Source organism: Mauremys reevesii, linkage group 3 (assembly GCF_016161935.1).
Source record: "Mauremys reevesii isolate NIE-2019 linkage group 3, ASM1616193v1, whole genome shotgun sequence".
NCBI lineage: Eukaryota > Metazoa > Chordata > Testudines > Geoemydidae > Mauremys > Mauremys reevesii.
The window spans coordinates 114,729,213-114,749,227 of NC_052625.1; the positions used below are offsets into that span (position 1 = coordinate 114,729,213).

The 20,015-nt window shown below is 44.9% G+C and overlaps 1 protein-coding gene and 2 long non-coding RNA genes across 5 annotated transcripts in view; 1 reads left to right on the plus strand and 2 right to left on the minus strand.

Moving 5' to 3' along the window:
• LOC120400942 overlaps positions 1-20,015 on the minus strand; it is a 114,147-nt gene that overhangs the window by 72,003 nt on the left and 22,129 nt on the right. The window lies entirely within an intron of this gene.
• Positions 333-15,208, minus strand: LOC120400943. The gene is made up of 3 exons (XR_005596181.1): positions 14,807-15,208; positions 12,637-13,556; positions 333-481 (listed from the first exon to the last, which is right to left on the minus strand). It is a non-coding gene; the product is annotated as an uncharacterized LOC120400943 (long non-coding RNA).
• The window catches only part of ECHDC1 (ethylmalonyl-CoA decarboxylase 1), a 47,821-nt gene continuing 41,126 nt past the window's right edge, over positions 13,321-20,015 (plus strand). Inside the window, exon 1 of one of the 3 annotated variants that reach the window (XM_039530301.1) lies at positions 13,321-13,393. Coding sequence is in view for 1 of the 3 variants with exons in the window: in XM_039530300.1 (XP_039386234.1) it covers positions 15,314-15,380 (67 nt within the window). In the remaining 2 variants the exon portion in view is untranslated. Of the gene's footprint in view, positions 13,394-15,244; positions 15,381-15,430; positions 15,650-20,015 lie in introns of those variants that run through there. The other 2 variants (XM_039530300.1, XM_039530302.1) reach the window with 2 other exon arrangements.

Genomic DNA, 20,015 nt, shown 5'->3' on the forward strand with positions numbered 1-20,015 from the left:
CATTTCTGTCCCCACCCAACCCCCCCAATTCAGCCCCCCATCAGTTCAGCCCCCCACCCCATCAACCCCCACCGCCCTCAGTTCACCCCCAGCACTCACCCTGTCTGCTCAGAACCCACCATCAATACCCCACCCCCCACATCAGCTCCCACCATACTCACTTCAGCCCCCCTGCAACTCCCAAACCGTAGTTCAGCTCGCCCAGCCTCACCTCTGCTCCTGAGGGTTCTTCACCCTCTGCAGACCCAGAGGGGCTGCAGTGGGGTCCTCTCTCCCACTTCCAAGGCTGACAGCGAGAGCCCCGGCTGCCCCAGAGCTGGGGCTGACAGCGGGAATTCCAGCCAACTGGGACTGGCTGACAGTGGGAGTCTCTACTCTTGTTGCCCAGGGATCCCACTGTCAGCCCGCCATGCAAGGAAGGGCTCCGTGGTCAGCCCCAGGTAGCTCTGGCTCCTGCTGTCAGCCCCAGGGTCAGCTGCGTCTGAAAAAAAAAAATCCTGACATATGAGAGTTCTGTCCTGCGATCATGAGTCAGGCTTCATTTTACTTAGAAATCACATCTCTCACGATTAATTCATGAGAGTTGGCATGTCGGTATATCGTGAACACATCTTGTTCAATTGCAGGGGCCAAAAAAGAAGAACGATGAAGCTAACAATGTTACTTGGTTCATAAGTGCCTGTTGACATTGTTTCCTTTTTATAAAATTTGAACTATGGAGATAATAGAAACAAAATAAAAGTGAGCAGAAAAGAAAGGAACACAGAACAACAAAGAGGTAGGAAACGAAGGGAATATGTTAAGAGATTTTTCAGTTTTGTCACTGTTAGCGACCATCTCAGTATCACAGAATTTTTTTTTTTTTACCATTTTACCTGGAATTTCTGAACCTGGCAGGGGAGTAGGCTAGCACAATAAAGCTGTATGAAAATGCCTCAGTTCTTAGTATTAATGTAAACACTTTCCTGCTGCATCCCAAGCAACTAGCACTTTCATATAATTCAGTCATATGCCATCTAGTGACCTTTCTAGAAGTTACAACATATCATTTATTAAAAATGCCTACATTAGACAGGTAGCCGTGTGGGTCCCCAGATATTAGAGTGACAAGGTGGGTGAGGTAATACCTTTTATTGGGCCAACTTCCCCTGGTGAGAGAGACAAGCTTTTTGAGCTACACAGTGCTCTTCTTCAGGTCAGGGAAAGGCACTCAGAGTGTCATAGCTACATACAAGGTGGAACCGATCGTTTAGCATAAGTAGTTAACATATTATAAGAGACCATTCAAGATGAAGTGCCTATTCACACCTCTGTAGTCATCACACACAAAAATGAGAGCTAGAGGATTACAGATTGTTGTAATAAACTATAAATCCAATGTCTTTATTAAGCCCATGATTTTTTGTGTCTAACACAGTTATGAATTTAAGCTCCTGTAGTCATCTTTTGAAGGTGTTGACATTAGACATGAGAATGTCTGAGATGTTCTTCTCTGCAACAGTTGATACAAAACTTTTTAAGGGTTCCGCTCAAAATTAGTCATAGTAGAGGAGATCCATATGCTAAAAGCTCTTATTGTAAAATATATTTTGTTTTTTGTTCATGTGTTTTAATATTGTTCATGCAAATGCTATAGCACTGGTGGTGTTTTGTAGAGCTCCAGATCACTAAGGCCCCACACCTACAATGAGCCTACCCCAGATGGACCCCATTGGGGATTGGGACCTAAAACCTTAACATACAGATAACTGTAATAACTGCTCATTAAAAATATTTAATAAGCTACCAGGAATGGAATGGGGTATGAAGGAAGGAAATTTAGCAGGCAGAAGGGCCCTGATTCCAAAAGCACTTAAGCATATGCTTAAATTCCACCAGAATCAATGGGACTATTTATGTGCTTAAGTGCTTTGCTGAATCAGGACCAAAGAGAGCAAGTGAGGATGGGTAGGTGGTAGGAGCTTTATATAACTGTAGTCTGGAGCATCTGGATCTTCTGTCAATGCATGTGCACCCCTTAATAAATAATTGAGGCTCATGAAGATTTCAAAGGGAGAGCATTTCGTACTCTATATCCCTGACACTGTAAACGCTAAAGTCTATGGGCTGTGTTACTCACAAAAGTAGTCCTATTATCTTGAGTGGAGCTACTTGTAAGTAAAGTTACACACTTCATTAAGTGTTTGCTGGATCAGGGCTGTATTTTGTAACATGTTGTGTTTGTTCATTTTTACTAAGGTTATATAATTTCTATAAACATCTGGATCTGATATTAAAGCGTTCTCTATTGTAATGATGTTTTTTATATTTCCAGGGTAACATTTATTTTAAGTACCCTTTACCATTAAATGACAGAACAATGTCTTTGGTGAGTTACAAAATGTGTTAGCTTTTTTCAATTGTGCTTTTTATGTGCAATTTGGAGAAAAAAATCAGACAAATCAAAAATAGCAAATGAATCGACACCTTGTTATTGATGCAGGAATGTCTGCAATAATGATCTTATTTACTGGTTGGCCAGAATGCATAAAGAGGATCTGTACTTGCCCTAATTAATGGCCTATTTTCAGGGAATGCTTTTAATTAAAAAGTGACATTTATGCAATGGAGCAAAGTGATGCATGATTATCACTTGGCCTATTTCTGTGTGGTTCTAATGCTCTTGAAGAAAAAGGTGGGGTGCACTTTTTTTCCTGAAAGTTTTGTAGAACACAGAAGGAGAAGTGAGGAAGGAGGAATGAGATGCAGGAGACACAAACTTGGTGTATATGTTTGTATGTATTTTAATGTGCTCAATATATTTCCATACAGAATGATGACAGTCAGTGTCATCCCTAGTGAACCGAATATGGTAATGTGACTGGAATCCAGAAATTCCTGAGATCTTAAAATGTCATTCTAAAAACGTCTTAAAATGTCATTCTAAATGATGAATCCTCATTGCGTGGGTGTATTTACAGTGGGCTCCTGCAGGGATTGGTTCTTTGCCCTATTTAACATTATGACTTGGAAAATATGAGATCATCGCTGAAAGTTTGCAGATGACACAGAAATTGAGGGAGTGGAAAATAATGAGGAGGACAGGTCACTGAGAGCAATCTGGATTGCTTGGTAACCTGAGCACTATCAAACAATATGCATTTTAATATGGCTAAATGTAAATGTATACATCTAGAAACAAAGAACGAAGGCCATACTTACAGCATGGGGACTCTATCCTGGGAAGCACTTTTGAGAGTTGTGGTGGATAATCAGCTGAACATGAGCTCCCAATATGACAATGTGGCCAAAAGGGATCCTGAGATTTATAAATGGAAATCCCAAATAGGAGTAGAGAGGTTATTTTACTTCTGTATTTGGCACTGCTGGAATACTGTATCCAGTACTGGTGCCTACACTTCAAGAAGAGTGTTGAGAAATTGGACAGGGTTCAGAGAAGAGCCATGAGAATGATTAAAGGTTAGAAAACATGCCAAATAGTGATAAATGCAAAGAACTCAGTCTATTTAGATTAATAAAGAGAAGGTTACAGGATGGCCTGATTAGTCTATCGGTATCTACATGAGGAACAAATATTTAATAATGGGCTCTTCAATCTAGCAGCAAAAGATGAAACATGATCCAATGACTGGAAGTTGAATCTAGACAAATTCTGGTCTTGGTCTAAGCCTGAATCTACCACTGTCTTGCTATGTGAAATAGGGTTCTACTCTGAAAAGTGACTACAAGGAATAGCATTACAAAGTTCCATGTGTTTTGTAGTTCAATAATGTTTCTAACTGGCAGCCTTGCAAACTCCGCCTGGGATCTGAAAGTCGAGCTTTGTTCTTTCTGGCTGGTATGCCATCAGCACTAATAATGGAGATGCTCAGGTGTAAGTGATGGTGAATTTGGCCCTGCAGTTGGAATTTAGTTAATTGAGATGATGACTTCACTCCCATAATTGTATTGGTTTTGCAGTGTGAAAAGGAGAAGATGGGAGTATAGAAATCAATGGGACTACTTGCATGAGTGAACAGCTACACACACTAAGGTCAGATCCACATCCTTTACTACCCTATCTGATGATTTTATTGTTTTAGAGAGTCTCTCTTGTCATAATACAATGTACAGAAAATAGATACAAACCTGCTCAAGGGACTCTAAACTTGAAATACATCAATATCTTAAATTCCCAAAACAGGAGTGCCATTAATTTCTATCCACGTTCCTCCATTCCTAATTCCATTATCTGCCACCTAGTTCTGTACGGGACACAACAATACCAGGACCTACCAGACTACCACAGAGTATTGTTTATGAAGCAATGGTCAGGTTTGTGCTACTTACCCTAACTGCTGCTAGGTGGCAATATGCTACCTAGAAAACCATGAGATTTGCAGTTTTCAGGATCTCTTTGCTTAGGCGTAGCTCTCACTTTGCCATAGATCCTGTCCTATTTATTTATTCCCTTTCCCATTAGCAGGACCTACAGAAAGCCACATCCCACTCAGGAGATTTCTAAATTAGGAGAACTGTTTTCCAGAAACAGATGTAGAACTAAATGCTGTAGCTATGTCTATATTAATGGGGGGAGGGAGGGAAATACCCTCAGAATGGAAGGGGAAAGACTCCCTGAAAACAAAGAAGGGGTCATAGGCCCACTGCTGCAGTATTTCCCTTTCTACTACCAGAATTAATAGGAATTAACCCTTTGGTTGTTGGAGGTTATTACAACTTGAGACTGGGCTATTTCATGATTCTACTGTTCTCTTTAAAACTTCCTAAGGGAATTCTATAGTGTTCTCACCAGACCTAACTGGTGCTTTTTAACAATACAAAGGCTTTGGGGGTATCTATTCAGATGAGAAAAAATTCTACCCAAAATGAATTCAAAATGCACAGTTTCACTGAAGTCCCTTATGATTTGGCCATTTTGTGTGTCTTCTCCGCAACATCCATTCAAACTTTACACTACTCAAATCAACATTGAGGTAATATTCAATGCCAAAGTATCACCTACGTATGTGTTTTAAATCACCATATTTTAATTAACAAGACCAATGTCAGGAATGTTTGTATTTGACACCTGGACTGAAAAACTGTGTTAAAAAATGTGAAGATAAAGTAGATGCAAACCTTCCACCAAAACAAACACATTAAAATTATAAGGAGAATGGGGAGCTGGGGGGGAGGGGAAATATTGGTAGTATGTATTAGCACAGCTATAAAGGGACATTGGGAGAATTAGCTCATGTTTGCTCAACACTTCGAAAATGTAAAGTACTATATAAGAACTAAGTATATGTATTTTCATCTCCAGTACACACACATCTGAATACAAAAGGATTAGATTGTCTCTTTACACTATGTGTAAATCATGTGAATTGAAGTGAATGGAGTAACACTGGTATTAACATCAGAATGAGAATGAAACCCTAACATCCCAGTGGAGCAATATTGTAGTGACTAATGAACAGTTGTTTCACTTCTGGGCTGTGTTCTCCATGCTGAAATAAGTATCATATTCTGAGCTAGTTGCACTATTGTTCTGGAATGAAAGAGAGATTAACCCCTTTAATTAAATTGACTTTGTATTGAAATGTGGTTATATTTAGTAATCCAGATTGCTAGAGCTGCAAAAAGTATTTCCCATCTAAATGCTTATCAATCTGGCATCTAGTAAATGTCTGCTCTTGCTGAAACGTTTTATTCTAGGCTGATTTTATAATGCCTGTGGGTATCTGTGTGCAGATACCATTATTGGGATTATATAGCCTGAGCAATATCAATTTCTCTTGTTGATGTCTTGCCACCTGTTTGTTTTATACATGTGTATATTTCTGTATTGCACTTTGAAAACATTTTGGGGTTTAGAAGTATTTTTATTGAAAAAATACCTTTAGTCCTCTCCCCAGCAAATATGAACTGAGAAACAGAAACATTAAACGATTAGATCAATTAGATTTTCTATTAACTTCAATTTAGACAGGATTTCACCCCAAAAGTTATTTTAGAAAGCACCTTCATTATGCCAAATCAGATGTGCACAAGTCAGTGAGAAGATAGGGGAGAGGGAGGTTGCATTAACGAGGCAGAAGGCTAATTTACACTGTGTTAGAACATGCTAACCAGCATTTAAGGTTTTGCCATATGGGTATATTACATGGCAGTAACTTTAGTTAGAGCTTGTCTACATTTAAAATGCAACAGTTGCACTGTGCTGCTGTAGCGCTTCAGTGTAGACACTACCTATGCCAATGGGAGCGATTCTCCCATTGCTGTAAGTAATCCACCTCCCGGAGAGATGATAGCTATGTTGACAGAAGAATTCTTCTGTTAACCTAGTGCTGTCTACACAAGGACTTAGTTTGACTTAACTGCACAATTCAAGGGTGTGGATTATTCGCATCCCTGAGTGATGTAGTTATGCCGACCTAATTTTCTAGTGTAGAACAGGCCTTAGTTGCCTTGAAGTACCTTGCATCCACACACCACCTTTTTTTTTTTAAAGCAAATTATTTGGCCTCTGGGGTTGCAGTATGTAATCCTCCTTGGAACAGGAGTAACTCAACTTTGCAGTGTGTTTGTTTGCATTAAGGCTCATGTGGACCCATTCCAAATTATTTAGCTTCTGGCAGTCCTCCAACTACAATCTCTACAGTGCATTGCTTCAGACCTAGATCAACCTGTCTTTGTACCTGTGCATGCCCTCAACTTCTCTGGAATCATCTTAACTGGATGCCATCTCTGGGTTTCAATCCTGGCACTAGTGAATTCACATACCCATTAGAGTAGCCATCCCCCCATCCCCCGTACTTCTATGTGGACCCCTTCAGAGGTCCTGGACTTGACGGCTGCCTTTGGAGAGCTGCATGTTCAATCCCAGCCGTCATCAGAATGCAAATATCTAAAAGTTGAAGTCAGAGCACACGAAGGAGAGGGATCACTCCTGAAGCTGGTCTCAGTGCCAAAACAAAGCAAACAAGTTCTGACACAAGTATCTGTGGAAAAGTGACCAGAACAGGGCCTCGGGTATTGCAAAAGTACAGTCCAGGTAGTGGGAGCAAGTGATACTAACACCGAATCAAAGAATGATGTGGTAGATAGTTTTCCACAAAGCCCTGCAGACAACTTGGCCAGCAACCCAAACCCTCTACCCATGTATTCTATGGGACCCAACCAGAAGGAGATTTCACAGGGCAGCCAAGAACAGTATGAACCAGGAGATGTGGAGATTATGCAAGAGTCCCAGCAGCCAGCCTCAAAATGCTGCAGAGGAGATCTGTATGTGTAAGTATTATGTGCTGGATTATATTACTACTGCATAGGGGAAATTAAACTACTTTTCTGGGTATACGCTGTCCACTGCTATGTTGGGCAAAGCCAAGGGTCTCTCTCCACCTTTTTCAGCATTTAACAAACCCCCAGTGTGCTCAAAATGGAATCTGTTTTATTTCCCTGTCATATCAAATTCCATAGTGTGATGGAATGCACTCCTGTATTCACACCCTACACAATATTGTAGTAACCTTTGTACAAAATAGGCCTTGAGGTATCATCTGAAAACTAATAACTTGCTGGTCAATAATATCATGGTGAAATGTATGTAGCAAGATTCTATGTAAAGTTATGAACATAAGCTGAAATTGTGACTGAAGTGTGTTTACCAGAAAAGTCTGGGAAGTGGGTAAACCTGTTTCTCAAAGACAAAGGACAAGTTGACGCCCCTAGCCAGGTGGCCTATCAACTTTGATGACATCACCTATCAAGTGGCCATTCTTTGGCATCGGAGTGGGGTAAGGCAAGTGGCAAGGGAGGTCAGCATTTCTGAATGCACAGGTGAAAAGAAACAGCACGGAACTGCCTCTACCAGATTCCCTGTTTCTTTGCTCTCAGCTGGAGAGAACTTTATCTAGGGGTCACTTTCAGGAAAATGCATTTTAAAGGGAAACCGGACCATAAAAGTGAGGGGCAAAACCACCCCAAGTTCTCTATCCCAATCTCTCTCTCTTTTTCACATAAGAGGCCAAAAGATGCAGCCATTGGACCTTGGGAACACATCCTGGCCTGAGAGTTTGGTCAGCAATGTTACTTGAACATGTGGCAAGAGACTTCACTTTGAACCGAGTCTAATTGGTTAAGTTTAGAAAGCGTTTTATCTTTATTTTTCCTGTAACTATTTATGACTTTAATGCCTTATACTTGTACTCACTTAAAACCTATCCCTTTGTAGTAAATAAACGTGTTCTATTCTTTAATCAAAACTAATCCAGTGTTGGACTATGTGGGTAACTCCATCTGTGGTGGAAAACTGTTGTATCATAATCCCCTTAGAGGGGCAATGGACCTAGGAGAGGGCTGGACAGTGCAGAACATATGTATTTTTGGGGGGAAAAACTTGGGACTGGGAGTGTTTTGTGGTCACCCTGCATGTGGTAACCAAGTCTGTTGGAAGCCAGAGAGTGACCGGAGTGTTTGCTAACAGGTTGCTGGAGTCAGAAATGCTGGACGAGGGTTGTGGCTATACAGAAACTCTTAGTGTGACCTGCATGCTGTTTGATTGTTTGTGAAGGGCCCAGGTTGGGGGCCATAGCAGCAGCGAATTGCGAGGCACTTCAGGTTGCAGGACAGGTGGTGACAGAGCCCCTCACTGGTCTGGATCGCACCCTGGAATGTCATATACAGTCATTGGATATACTTGCCACCTCCATTCTTCCCCAGCCCAAATTGCTGCCTGCTCACTCTCCCTCCCTCATCCCCCTTTTCCATGGCCTTCCTCCCCCTCACTCCAGATGTCAGCACCATGGGGATTAAAAAATCAAACGTGCTACATGGCAAATGTGTAGCAGCAGATACAGAAAAAGAAAAAGCAATAGGAAACAGAGAAGTTACCTTGGCTAATGGTTTCATTAATGCACTCAGTTTTTAGCACAGTTGAAATTTCATTAGGTAAATGGCCCAAATGAGGCTACAGAGACATTTCAAGCGGCAGAGAGATCTTAAGCTATTTGGGTTTAGAACAGTTACTGCAGAATTGTATTACAGTTGAACCCTGTTATGTTGCTGGCCTAGGGATTTGCCAAAAAGCGTCGAGATAACCGATGATCGAGATAGCAGGGACCGGGTAAGCGGGGCCGGGCGGGCGGCAGGCGAAGCGGGGACCGGGTATGCGGGCCGGGCGGCAGGCGAAGCGGGACCGCGAAGCGGGCCGGGCGGGCAGCGGCGGGACCGGGTAAGCGGGCCGGGCGGGCAGCAGGCGGCGGGACCAGGTAAGCGGGCCGGGCGGGCGGACGGCAGGCGGCGTAAGCGGGCCGGGCGGGCGGCGGCGGGCCGGGCGGACCGGGCGGGCGCGGCGGGACCGGGTAAGCGGGGCCGGGCGGGCGGGCGGCAGGCGAAGCGGGGACCGGGTAAGCAGGGTCGGGCGGCCGGGGACGCGGGGAGCCGGGCGGCCGGGGACGCGGGGAGCCGGGCGGCTGGGGACGCGGGGAGCCGGGGACGCGGGGAGCCGGGTGGCTGGGGACGCGGGGAGCGGGCGGCTGGGGAACCGCGCGGCTGGGGAGCCAGGTAGCGGGCGGCTGGGGACACGGTGGGTCGGGGACGCGGGGAGCTGGGCGGCTGGGGAGCCGGGGAGCTGGGCGGCTGGGGAGCCGGGGAGCTGGGCGGCTGGGGACACGGTGGGTCGGGGACATGGGGAGCCGGGCGGCTGGGGACGCGGGGAGCGGGCGGCTGGGAAACCGCGTGGCTGGAGAGCCAGGGAGCGGGCGGCTGGGGACACGGTGGGTCGGGGACGCGGGGAGCCGGGCTCGAGATATTAGGGTTCGGCGAGATTAAAGAATCGACATAACGGATGAGAAACCCATAAGACAAAGAGGGAGTTTGGCGGTTCCACTTCTAAAACGTCGACTTAATAGGATTGGCAAGTTAACCGAGGTCGAGATAAATGGGTTCGACTGTAATTTTGCAGTGAACTTTATGCTGATCTATAGCATAAAAGAGAACTTAAAGCAAAGATAGTGGCACATGCACTGGAAGGCAACGTGTCTTGGGACTGCCCACATAGCTAGTGATTCCTTTTCACTCCTGCACCAGCTCGGTGGACACCATCCTGGTGAATAGCAGCACTGCATATCTTGCTGGCTTGCCCATTACCTTTTTAAACAAGACCCCTCTGTCTCCTGGGGACTTGCCTTTGGGTAACACCATCCAATGAAAAGGCAGATTGCTGGGGGGCACATGCAATTACTAACCTGCAGACGGCTGCCTCCCTCTCACCTAAAACCAAGACAGCCACCCAAATGTCCACCCACTTTTAGCCCTCACCTATCTGAAACCAACATAGTTACCCAAACATGCATCCTTTGCTGCAGGGACCCTATGCAAGGGGGAACTAATCTGGAAAACATCTTACCATTTGGTGGGAAAAGAAACATTATATCATTGTTGGCATGGAGACTGGTTTTGGGACAATAAGTACTTGTGCTTTTTCTGATTTCCCTTAGCAATTGTAATGCCACACCCCGTGAGCAAAGAAGAGTCTGAAAGCTCTCCGATTAAACAATCAAAAGGCAAGAGAAGATATGCTCCAGGAGCTAGTGAACTCAACCCAAAAGACAGTCATTAAGGCAGACTTGTGGAGGGATGGTTTCCTGGAGCAGTCTCAAAGGACTGAAATGGAGTGCCTGGCTCTGGAAAGGAACATGATGCAGACAACTCAGAAGCCAACAGCTGTGATAGAGCATGTTGTGTTACAAAGGCCAAGCCTCCGGCCATTCTGATGTCCTGCAAATTGTAGAGAATACACCACACTGTCTACCATTTCAGTAACTCTAATGACAAGCCCTTCCCACAACAATCAGCCCTCCAGGAAATGAAGGAGAACCCTTTCTGCTGTATCACCTGCAGGGGTTTGTGAGCACTCCTTAAGATGGGTATGCCATAGTTCCATTGGTTTTATGTTTGCTCCACATTCTTGTTTGATTGTTTTTGTTTTTATCCAAGAAAAAACGTGTTACTTATGTTTTTTGTTAACTCAGTACATTCATTTCGGTACAACTCTACTGAAATATGTCATCCAGGGTATGTCTACACTGCAAATAAAAACTTGTGGCTGGTCCATGCCAGCTGACTCGAGTCCGGCTGGGGGCTGTTTCATTTTGCAGTGTAGACGTCTGGGCCCAAGCTGCAGCCTGAGCTCTGGGACCCTCCCACCTTGCAGGGTACGAGACCCTAGTATTTGCAGTGTACTCCAGCCCACGCCTGGAAGCCTACACTGCAATTAAACAGTCCCTTAGCCCAAGTCCCGTGAGCCCAAGTCAGCTGGCACAGGCCAGTTACGAGTGTCTAATAGCAGTATATTCATACCTTGAAATACCATAAATGACAACAAATTCCTCTCTTCCTCCCTTTCCCACCGCAATTCCCCATAAAAATCAAACCAACACATTTCCTTGGTTACAGTACATTCATTTCCATAACTACCCCCCTGGTTTCACAGAAGGAGCACAATATATCCCTGACCCTCTTTCCTTGGCCACTTGAGACATTTTCCAGAGGCACCCTCTCTGGGTGTCCATAACATTCAAAAAGTCTCTCCACTCCACCATCTGCTCCCATCCAGCCTCCATGGCCTCTGCCGCCAGCTTCCCTTAGGTCTTCCAAAAGATTCCCCTGACATTCTGCAACAACTCAGGATAAAGTTAAACTGCTTCTTTCTCTTGTCCAAGCAGCCAATGAAAGGCTTCACAAATCAGGGAAGCAGAAAGCAAGCTGGCTCTCCCAAACTGACCGGAGGAATCATAACTCCATTAACAGCCATAGGAGTCTGGGGAGCACACACTCCCTTGCTCATCAAGCAAACAGGTGTGAATTTCTAAATATCCTGACATTAGGATTGCCAACTTTCTACTCACACAAAACCAAACAGCCTTGCCCCGCCCCTCCTCCAAGGCCCCACCCTTGCCCTGCCCCTCCTCCAAGGCCCCACCCCGCTCACTCCATCCCTCCTCCCTCTGCTGCTCGCTCGCCCCATCCTCACTCAGTCGCTCATTTTCACTGGGCTGGGAGGGGGAGGGCTCCAGCTGTGGGTGCAGGAGGGGGATCTGGGCTGGGGGGGATGTGAGGGCTCTGGCTGGGGGTGCAGACTCTGGGGTGGGGCTGAGGGGTTTGGGGTGTAGGGGGGGTGCTCTGCGCTGGGACTGAGGACTTCAGAGGGAGGGAGGGGGATCAGGGTTGGGGCAGGGGGTTGGGGCGCAGTGGGACAAGGCAGGCTCCCTGCCTGCCATGGCTCCACGTGGATCCCGGAAGCAGAGGCATGTGCCCCCTCCAGCTCCTACGTGGAGGCACGGTCAGGTGGCTCTGCGCGTTGCCCCATCCGCAGGCGCCACCCCCCACAACTCCTGTTGGCCGTGGTTCCCGGCTGTTGCAGCGAGGGCAGCGCATGGAGCCCCCTAGCTGCCCCTACGTGCAGGAGCCAGAGGGGGGACATGCCGCTGCTTCCGGGAGCCATGCGGAGCCATGGCAGGCAGAGACCCTGCCTTGTCCCACTGCGCCGCCGATTGGACTTTTAACGGCCCAGTCAGTGCTGCTGACCGGATCCGCCAGGGTCCCTTTTTGACTGGTCATTCTGGTCGAAAACTGGATACCTGCCAACCCTACCTGACATTATGGACCTTTCCAGACCACCGCACATTCACCAAGATTAATCTTCCACAATGATCAACCTTGCAACACTATATGAAATGCATCTTCCTAAAGTCTTTGGCCTGGTGTGGGGGGCAGAAATAGGCATGCATCCTCTGATATTAGTCCCTGTGGGAATAGCATCCTTGGCAAGCCATCGGTAACCTCCTGTGCATTACTGTACTTTGTGACACGATGGCACCCTCCTCATAGCATCACAATCCTCCATAACGACAACCCTGTCAGTTGATCTACCACCAAATTGGTTAGCTACTGACTGGTAATTTCCACCTGGGGATGGCAACATGCTGCTTCATGCTGAAAGGAGCTCTCATGTTGGTGTTCTGGTGCTGAAGCTCCAGGGACAGCTCTGTCCAGGTTTCCAGGAAAGTGTCCTTTGTCATCCTGAAGTGCTGATACTACTGCTGGTCAGTCCAGTTTTGAATCACTACACTGTCACACCAGTCACTTCTAGTTGATTGAACCCAGAAGCAGTGCTCCACTGAGTAAAGATGTTCCAGATAAATACCCTGCAGAACTAACTGCTCAATTTCCTCCTCCTCCTCTATTAGCCATATCCATAGCATCAATAGCACTATGAAATCACCGAGCAGCATCCACCCATCAGTCTGACTGCAAATGCGTGTGCATCATCCTGTTTGTATTAATGACTGTCATGATCATAGCGCTCAGCACTGGATCCTCCATGCTGCCTGACAGCAGTTTGAAAATGGTAATGTCAAAATTAACCGCTGCCAGGAGAGGAATCATGGGAGTTTGTTAGTCTGTTCCCCAGTTGCAGAATTCCTGTAATTCCCAGTAGGCATCCTGAAAATCCATTGCATGAAAAATCACAGAGCATAGAGCGAAGTTACACTGTGAATTCAACCAGTGACCTGGAGAGATAAATGTATAAACTGCTAAAGCTTGAACTAAAGAGTCAAATCTCTATAACAATGCACATTCTCGGCAGAGGCAGATTGGCACAAAGGAGGCCCTGTAACACACATTCACAAGTAGGTTACGATTGCAGCAGGGGATATCTGTCCAGGATGCTGAGTGGTTAATTTTAAAAAGCAGAGCTGTGTAGATGCAATGATTAACAAGGAAAGTACCTTAAACTGGTATAATACCAGCATTGCCTAGTGGAGAGAGTTCTGCAGGGGTTCTATCCTTGGTCTGTCACTGGCATGTTAGAGTGGGTTGACACAGCAATTAAACACTCATGACTGGTCCATGTCAGCTGGCTCCGTCTGTTTAATTGTGGCATCGACATTTGGGCTTTTGCTGAAGCCCGGATTCTCGGGTCCTCCAGCTTCGCAAGCTCGAGTCAGCTGCCACAGGTATTTAATTGCTTTGTAGACATACACTGAGATGGCATTGGGTAAATCACTTATCCCGTCTACCTCATGTTCTGTATCTGTAAAATGGGGTTAATTATAGTGATTTCCTTAGTAGATCTCAAAGTGCTTTACAAAGGGGAAGTACTATCCAAGAGCTAGGTATTATTCAGCTTTATAAAGTTAAATTGTACTTTAGAGCTAATCCAGTGTAACCTCCTTATGTAGACATGGCCCCTGTGTAAACAAGGACTGTCATGTTTAACATTGTATTCCCACCTTGAACCACAATCATTTGATATAATGGTGAGCACAGGAGTTCCTCTCTATACCGAGTGATAAATCACATTTAACATCATGTTAGTTGCTATGACTCCTCAGGGTACTGTCTCACACTGCGAGAGATAATTCAGCAAGGAGATTTAAAAATAAAATGATGTGTGAGACTAAGTGTCCACTTAAATCAGACACAGAAAAATGTCCTTTTTTCCCAGCAAGACACTGTAAAAAAATATAGCAAAATGCCCCTCGCTGCCCCCCAAACCTCAGTCCCAAAAAGGGATGTGAATACATATAGCAAAATCCTGGTGGGCAAGGGAGAAAGATGGTAACACAAAGAAAACTGATATCGCTGTCACATATGTGCACAACAAACATGTGCAAACGTATTTAAGCAAAACTACTTACAGATAGTGTTATATTTTGAAGGACTAAATAACAGAATGAATGAATAACCAAAACTAAGGAGGGAGTCATTTCTATTAAGCCGAACTTTACCGTAAATGTTCATACTTTGACAAACTTACCTTTGGTCCTGACAAAATACTGCAAGCATATTGAGTACCCCGCACACAATTCAGTGGGCGAGGGTGACATCACTGATGGAGAGTGGGTGTCCCATATGTCCCAGGCATATTCTCACTAAGCAATTAGTGATTTGAAAATATGTCTCATTTGGGGCAATCTGGTCTATCCCAAAGGGAAAATTATTGCTCTCCAGAAGTAGTGTGATGAGCCCCACAGATAAGCGCTCTCTTAACAGCATGCACGCAGGAACAGGATGATCAAGCAGAGGCAGGGTGATCAGCCCAAGGCTCCCTGTAGCTGGGTGGCGGCATTTTAACACCTCTCCACTCCAGATCACGAGTGGGTCACAGCCTCCCGCCCTGCGGTACTGACTCCCTGCCTTCCCCTTACCCCAGGCCTAGTCCCTGTGCCACACTCAACATCAGCAGAGTCCCTGCTCCTCTCTGCTGACCTGACTGGGCCCTTTTACACACGGTGCTGGTTTCCGGAAGGGGCCTCTTTCCCCGATGCACCCTGTGCTGTGCTGCTCGTCCTGGAGCTGGAGCAGCAACTTGCTGCAGGGAGCAGAACCAGGTCGGTGACTCGCTGGGCTGGAGCTAATGCACCCTCTGTTAACCCAGGAGTAGGGAATCTCAGCTCCTGTGGGGTGGCTTCTCTCCATACATCCTCCAATCTCTCTCCTCTGCCCCATGATTATTAATTAACCCTGGGATTGTAGGTTCTCATCTGTCCTACCCTATCCCTGATATTAACCCCCTCCAGGTTGGCTTCTCTTCTCCTTCCCCAGTGTGAACCCCTGGAATTTGGGTTCTCCTCTCTGTCTCGCTCCCCCTTGCTCCAAGGTAAAATTAGTACCTGTTTGGTTCTCATCTCTTTCTCCCCCCCCCCCCATATCATATTGTCCCCCTAAATCGTAGTCCTTGATGTTGATATTTAACTCCCACCCAAGTAATACTGGTCAGTTTGCTTTCTCTTTCCCCTCCTTGGCTATATTTATATATATTTTCCCCGTGGAGTTTTAGAAAGTACTTTAGTTTGTTTTTCCTGCCTTTGATAATTAAAAAGGCAATTGTTACGGTGATACAAAATGTGAGGGTGGGTTGGTTGGTTTGATGGTGGGTTTTTTTTTGTTTTGCCAAGCTGTTTGGAAGACTGTTGTAAAAGCATTTAGAAATCTGACACGTGATTTGATAGTGAAATGGGAATGTGCAATATTCACAGAAAATTAGGCAGCTTCAGGCACCATTTAAAAAAAATCAAACCCATTATTTTGGTTCAAATCAATCTGTGATTATTCTAAGACTTGCCACAAATCTTTGTTTGTTTCTCTTCTCCCATCTTTACAAACTGCAGGTTAAAATGGAGCTAGGGTAGTAAATATCTCTTCATTACTTAAGAGAAAAATCCTTCAGAGGAGCTCCTAGTTTTCACAGAAAGTGAATATTACCTGAATAAATTCAGAGCTAAGGTTACACTTCTAATCAAACACTAGAAATATATGCAAATGCACAGTCAGGGTCACCTGGACCATCTTAAACCTTCCTAGTGTTAGGATGGGGTTTTAATCTTAGTTGCTGGAGTGGATCAAATGCTGTGAATTTTGAAATGCTAGTGACTTTTCCTTGGTTCTCCCTGCCCCAGGAGATTTTCTGGTATGAAGCTGTCTGTAGTCTCATGAGGCTGCTTGTTTTCTGTCTAAATGTTACTTAATAGTGTTCAGACCCTATTCCTTTTTAATGCTAAGCTCTGATGATTATTAACACCATGTTTAGGAGCTCTTGCCACAATATAATATCTGTATCACTGGCTGAATTGCTATTTCACATACACATTAAATGCAAAACAACAATCTTTTGAAGAAGGAGGGTTTGATAAGGATTTTAAGGTGTTTGCAGGCTGTAGACATTTCAAATCCACTTAGAAGGTGAGGAGCTCTGGGGTACGATGAAGTGGGTTTTAGCCCACAAAAGCTTATGCTCAAATAATTTGTTAGTCTCTAAGGTGCCACAAGTACTCCTGTTCTTTTTGCTGATACAGACTAACACGGCTACCACTCTGAAACCTGGTATAATACAAGTGTATCTAGGATACCTAAGTGTAATCTCACCTCGGTATGTGTCTGGCATGTGAGCTATTAAATTTTTGTTAGAGGCTTGTAGTTCTAGATATAGCCGCTATATATCTATACTAAGTGTCATAACAACATTTGAAGAAGAGCTCTGTGTAGCTCAGAAGGCCCTGAAAAACTCGTGGGGGCCCTTGCGAGGCCCGGGGCAAATTGCCCCACTTGCCCCCCCACCCCCACCCCCCCGTGGGCGGCCCTGTTCTGGGAACAACGCTGCAAATAACAACACTTTTACATTTGATATTATGTGGGGGAATTGTCCTGAATTATTGTCTGGAATCCAGTAACTTTTGGTGAAGAGTTGTAAAACCTGTCACTTTTTCAGAAATGTGTGTTGTGTTAACAAAGGCAGGAACAGTTTGGTGTATCTTAAATAGGCAGGTGCATTTAGGATTAAAGGGACACTTGTCTGGAAAATTACACTTCTATCTGAAAAGCTGTACCTACTGTTGTTACAGAACCTCTGAGATTAGTTGGGGATTGGTCCTGCTTTGAGCAAGGAGTTGGACTAGATCAGGGGTCCCCAACCCCCGGTCCGCGGCCCGGTACCGGTCCGCGGCCTCTTAGAAACCGGGCCGCGAACCGACCCAGTGGAGCTTCCGCAGGCACGACTGCGGAGGGAGCGCTCGTCCCGCGGCTCAGCTGGACCTCCCGCAGGCACGCCTGCGGAAGCTCCACGGGAGCCGGTGGACCTCCCGCAGGCATGACTGCGGACGGTTCGCTGGTCGCGCGGCTCAGCTGGACCTCCCGCAGGCATGACTGCGGAGGGTCCGGCAAATGCCGCCCTGGGGGGCAGGACGAAACCGGTCCCTGATCCTAAAAAGGTTGGGGACCCCTGGACTAGATGACCTCCTGAGGTCCCTTCCAACCCTGATATTCTATGATTCTATGATTCCTAGAACAGAGCATGGAGAAAATACTTATTTTTCTCTGGTTTTTAAATTTGTATACTTTGTGCAATTTGGCAGTGTCATTTTTGCAGATGATCAGTTGAGCCGCTGTCAGGCAGTGCATGACAGCGGCTCAAGTGTATACTCTGCAGGCGACAGCCTTGCGTGGGGGGGAGGGGGACGCCTCCCATTTTCTCTTTTGGAAATATGGTCACCCTGCATCTCCCAGCCGCTGTGGGCTGAGTGGGGAACCCCACAGCTTCCAGCCCGCAACAGTGGTGGGGAAAACCATGGCTCCACAGCAACAAAAGTCAGACAGGTCACGGCTTTTGTTTATTGCCTGTGACCTGTGTGTGACTTTTACTAAAAATAACCATGACAACATCTTAGCCTTATTGATAACCATCACCAGCCATTGCTGTAGATATATGTTAGTGATCACTTGTAATATGCCAGAGCTCTGACAAGTTTAAAAACATGCTAAAAATACTAATAGGCCACAAAGCTAATTACTCCTGTGTTGACCACCTGTGACTTCTACAGGAAAGTTTGTCATTGAAAAAGTTATTCTATAAACTGATTATGGTACAGATAATAGTGGAGCGTAGCATACCCTGTTAGACTATACTTCCACTAACAAAGTCCTAGTCAATCTCACGTGCTTCTGTGGCCCCCACCATTCTGAGCACCTGCCAATCTTTAACGTAGTTGTCCCCATTTTACATATGGGGACGCTGAGGCACAGCAAGTCTTAGTGACTTTGTTTACAGTCAGTGGTGGAGCAGGAACTGAACCTGGGTCTCTCAAGTTCTGTTGGGCCATTCTATCTTCTTGGCCAGTTTATTCTGTATAGTCATGTTATAATCCGAGAATTTAGCAATTTTACTGGATTGGTTTAACAGAGAATATTTATAATTAAAGAATCCAAACAGCATTTGTTATATTTACTCCACTCTGTTGTATTCTTACCATAAACAACCTGCAAAAATCAATTCCAGCCATTCCGTGGGCTGCAAGTGCTCCACGCTGACTGAAATTTTGCTTTTCGTTTGTTAGAGATCAACAAAAATCCCTTTGGTATGAAAGAACGAAATGCTTAAATTCCGAGCTTGTCCTACGTGGTCTCTCAAGTCCTATTGTCCTAGGTGTTTGTCTAAGTGGTTATCTTTCTCAGATTGAGCTATTAAAAAATCTCTTTTCATTGAATTAAAAAAATGTTGTATAGTGACCAGTATTATGGAGGATGGTGACAAATTATTCCATGATAATACCTTGTCTTGTATGAGTCATTAATCATGACTCATGATCAGCAGGCAATGATGTCCAATTTGTTTTCTAATCCTTCACTTGCTGATGCTCTTTATTGCCATAGCAATAATAGTAACAGAGCCTGTTAATGCATACAGCACACAGAATTTAAATTGTCAGATTTTTTTTCTGGAATAAAATTTCCACAGCTTGAGTCTATTTTGCTCTTAACTTATTTTTAACAGGCAAAATTTAAGAAATATCAAACGTGATCATACAGGTATAATTTGGCAGTGAGTTAAACTAATAAAAAGAGAGGTTTGGGGGTTTTGTGTATGCTTTGGAGGCAGTCACTGACTGCACTGACAGTTAAATGTAATTTATTGTTTTTTGTGGGGACTGCAAAAATTTTGAGTCTGTGAAAGTGGGGGACTAATAGCACTGCAGTAAGTCAAGCATAATAAACGAAAGCATAGTGCAAGCTATCCCACACAGCTCTGCTAACACACCTGGATCATTCCTGCTTCTCTAGTCTGTCCTCCTGAGCAGAGACTAGCAGCTGTGGTAGCTTTTATTATGTGGTAGCATGTCCAGTATAGACTATAAAGGGTCAGAAGATTGAGATCAACCTATTTTCATCTGTGAGCTCAGGTTGCCATAATGAAAAGCTAGTGAATTAGTCCACTTTGTCATTATTGTGTGTATGATGTATTCTTCTTCTTTGTCTTATGGTAGTCCTGAAAGGCCTGTTATGCTAGGTGCTGTGCAAACAGAAAACAGAAGATCTATCAAAAAGACCAGACAGAGAAGCAACTTAATTTAAAAAAAAAACAGCTTTGGAAAACTGTTAAGTTTATACTTGGAGCAGAAAAATAATTTAAACAGTTCTAAAAGGTGATTGTTGAAATGTCATGGGCAGAAGGAGGTGTGTGATTAAATAGAGTT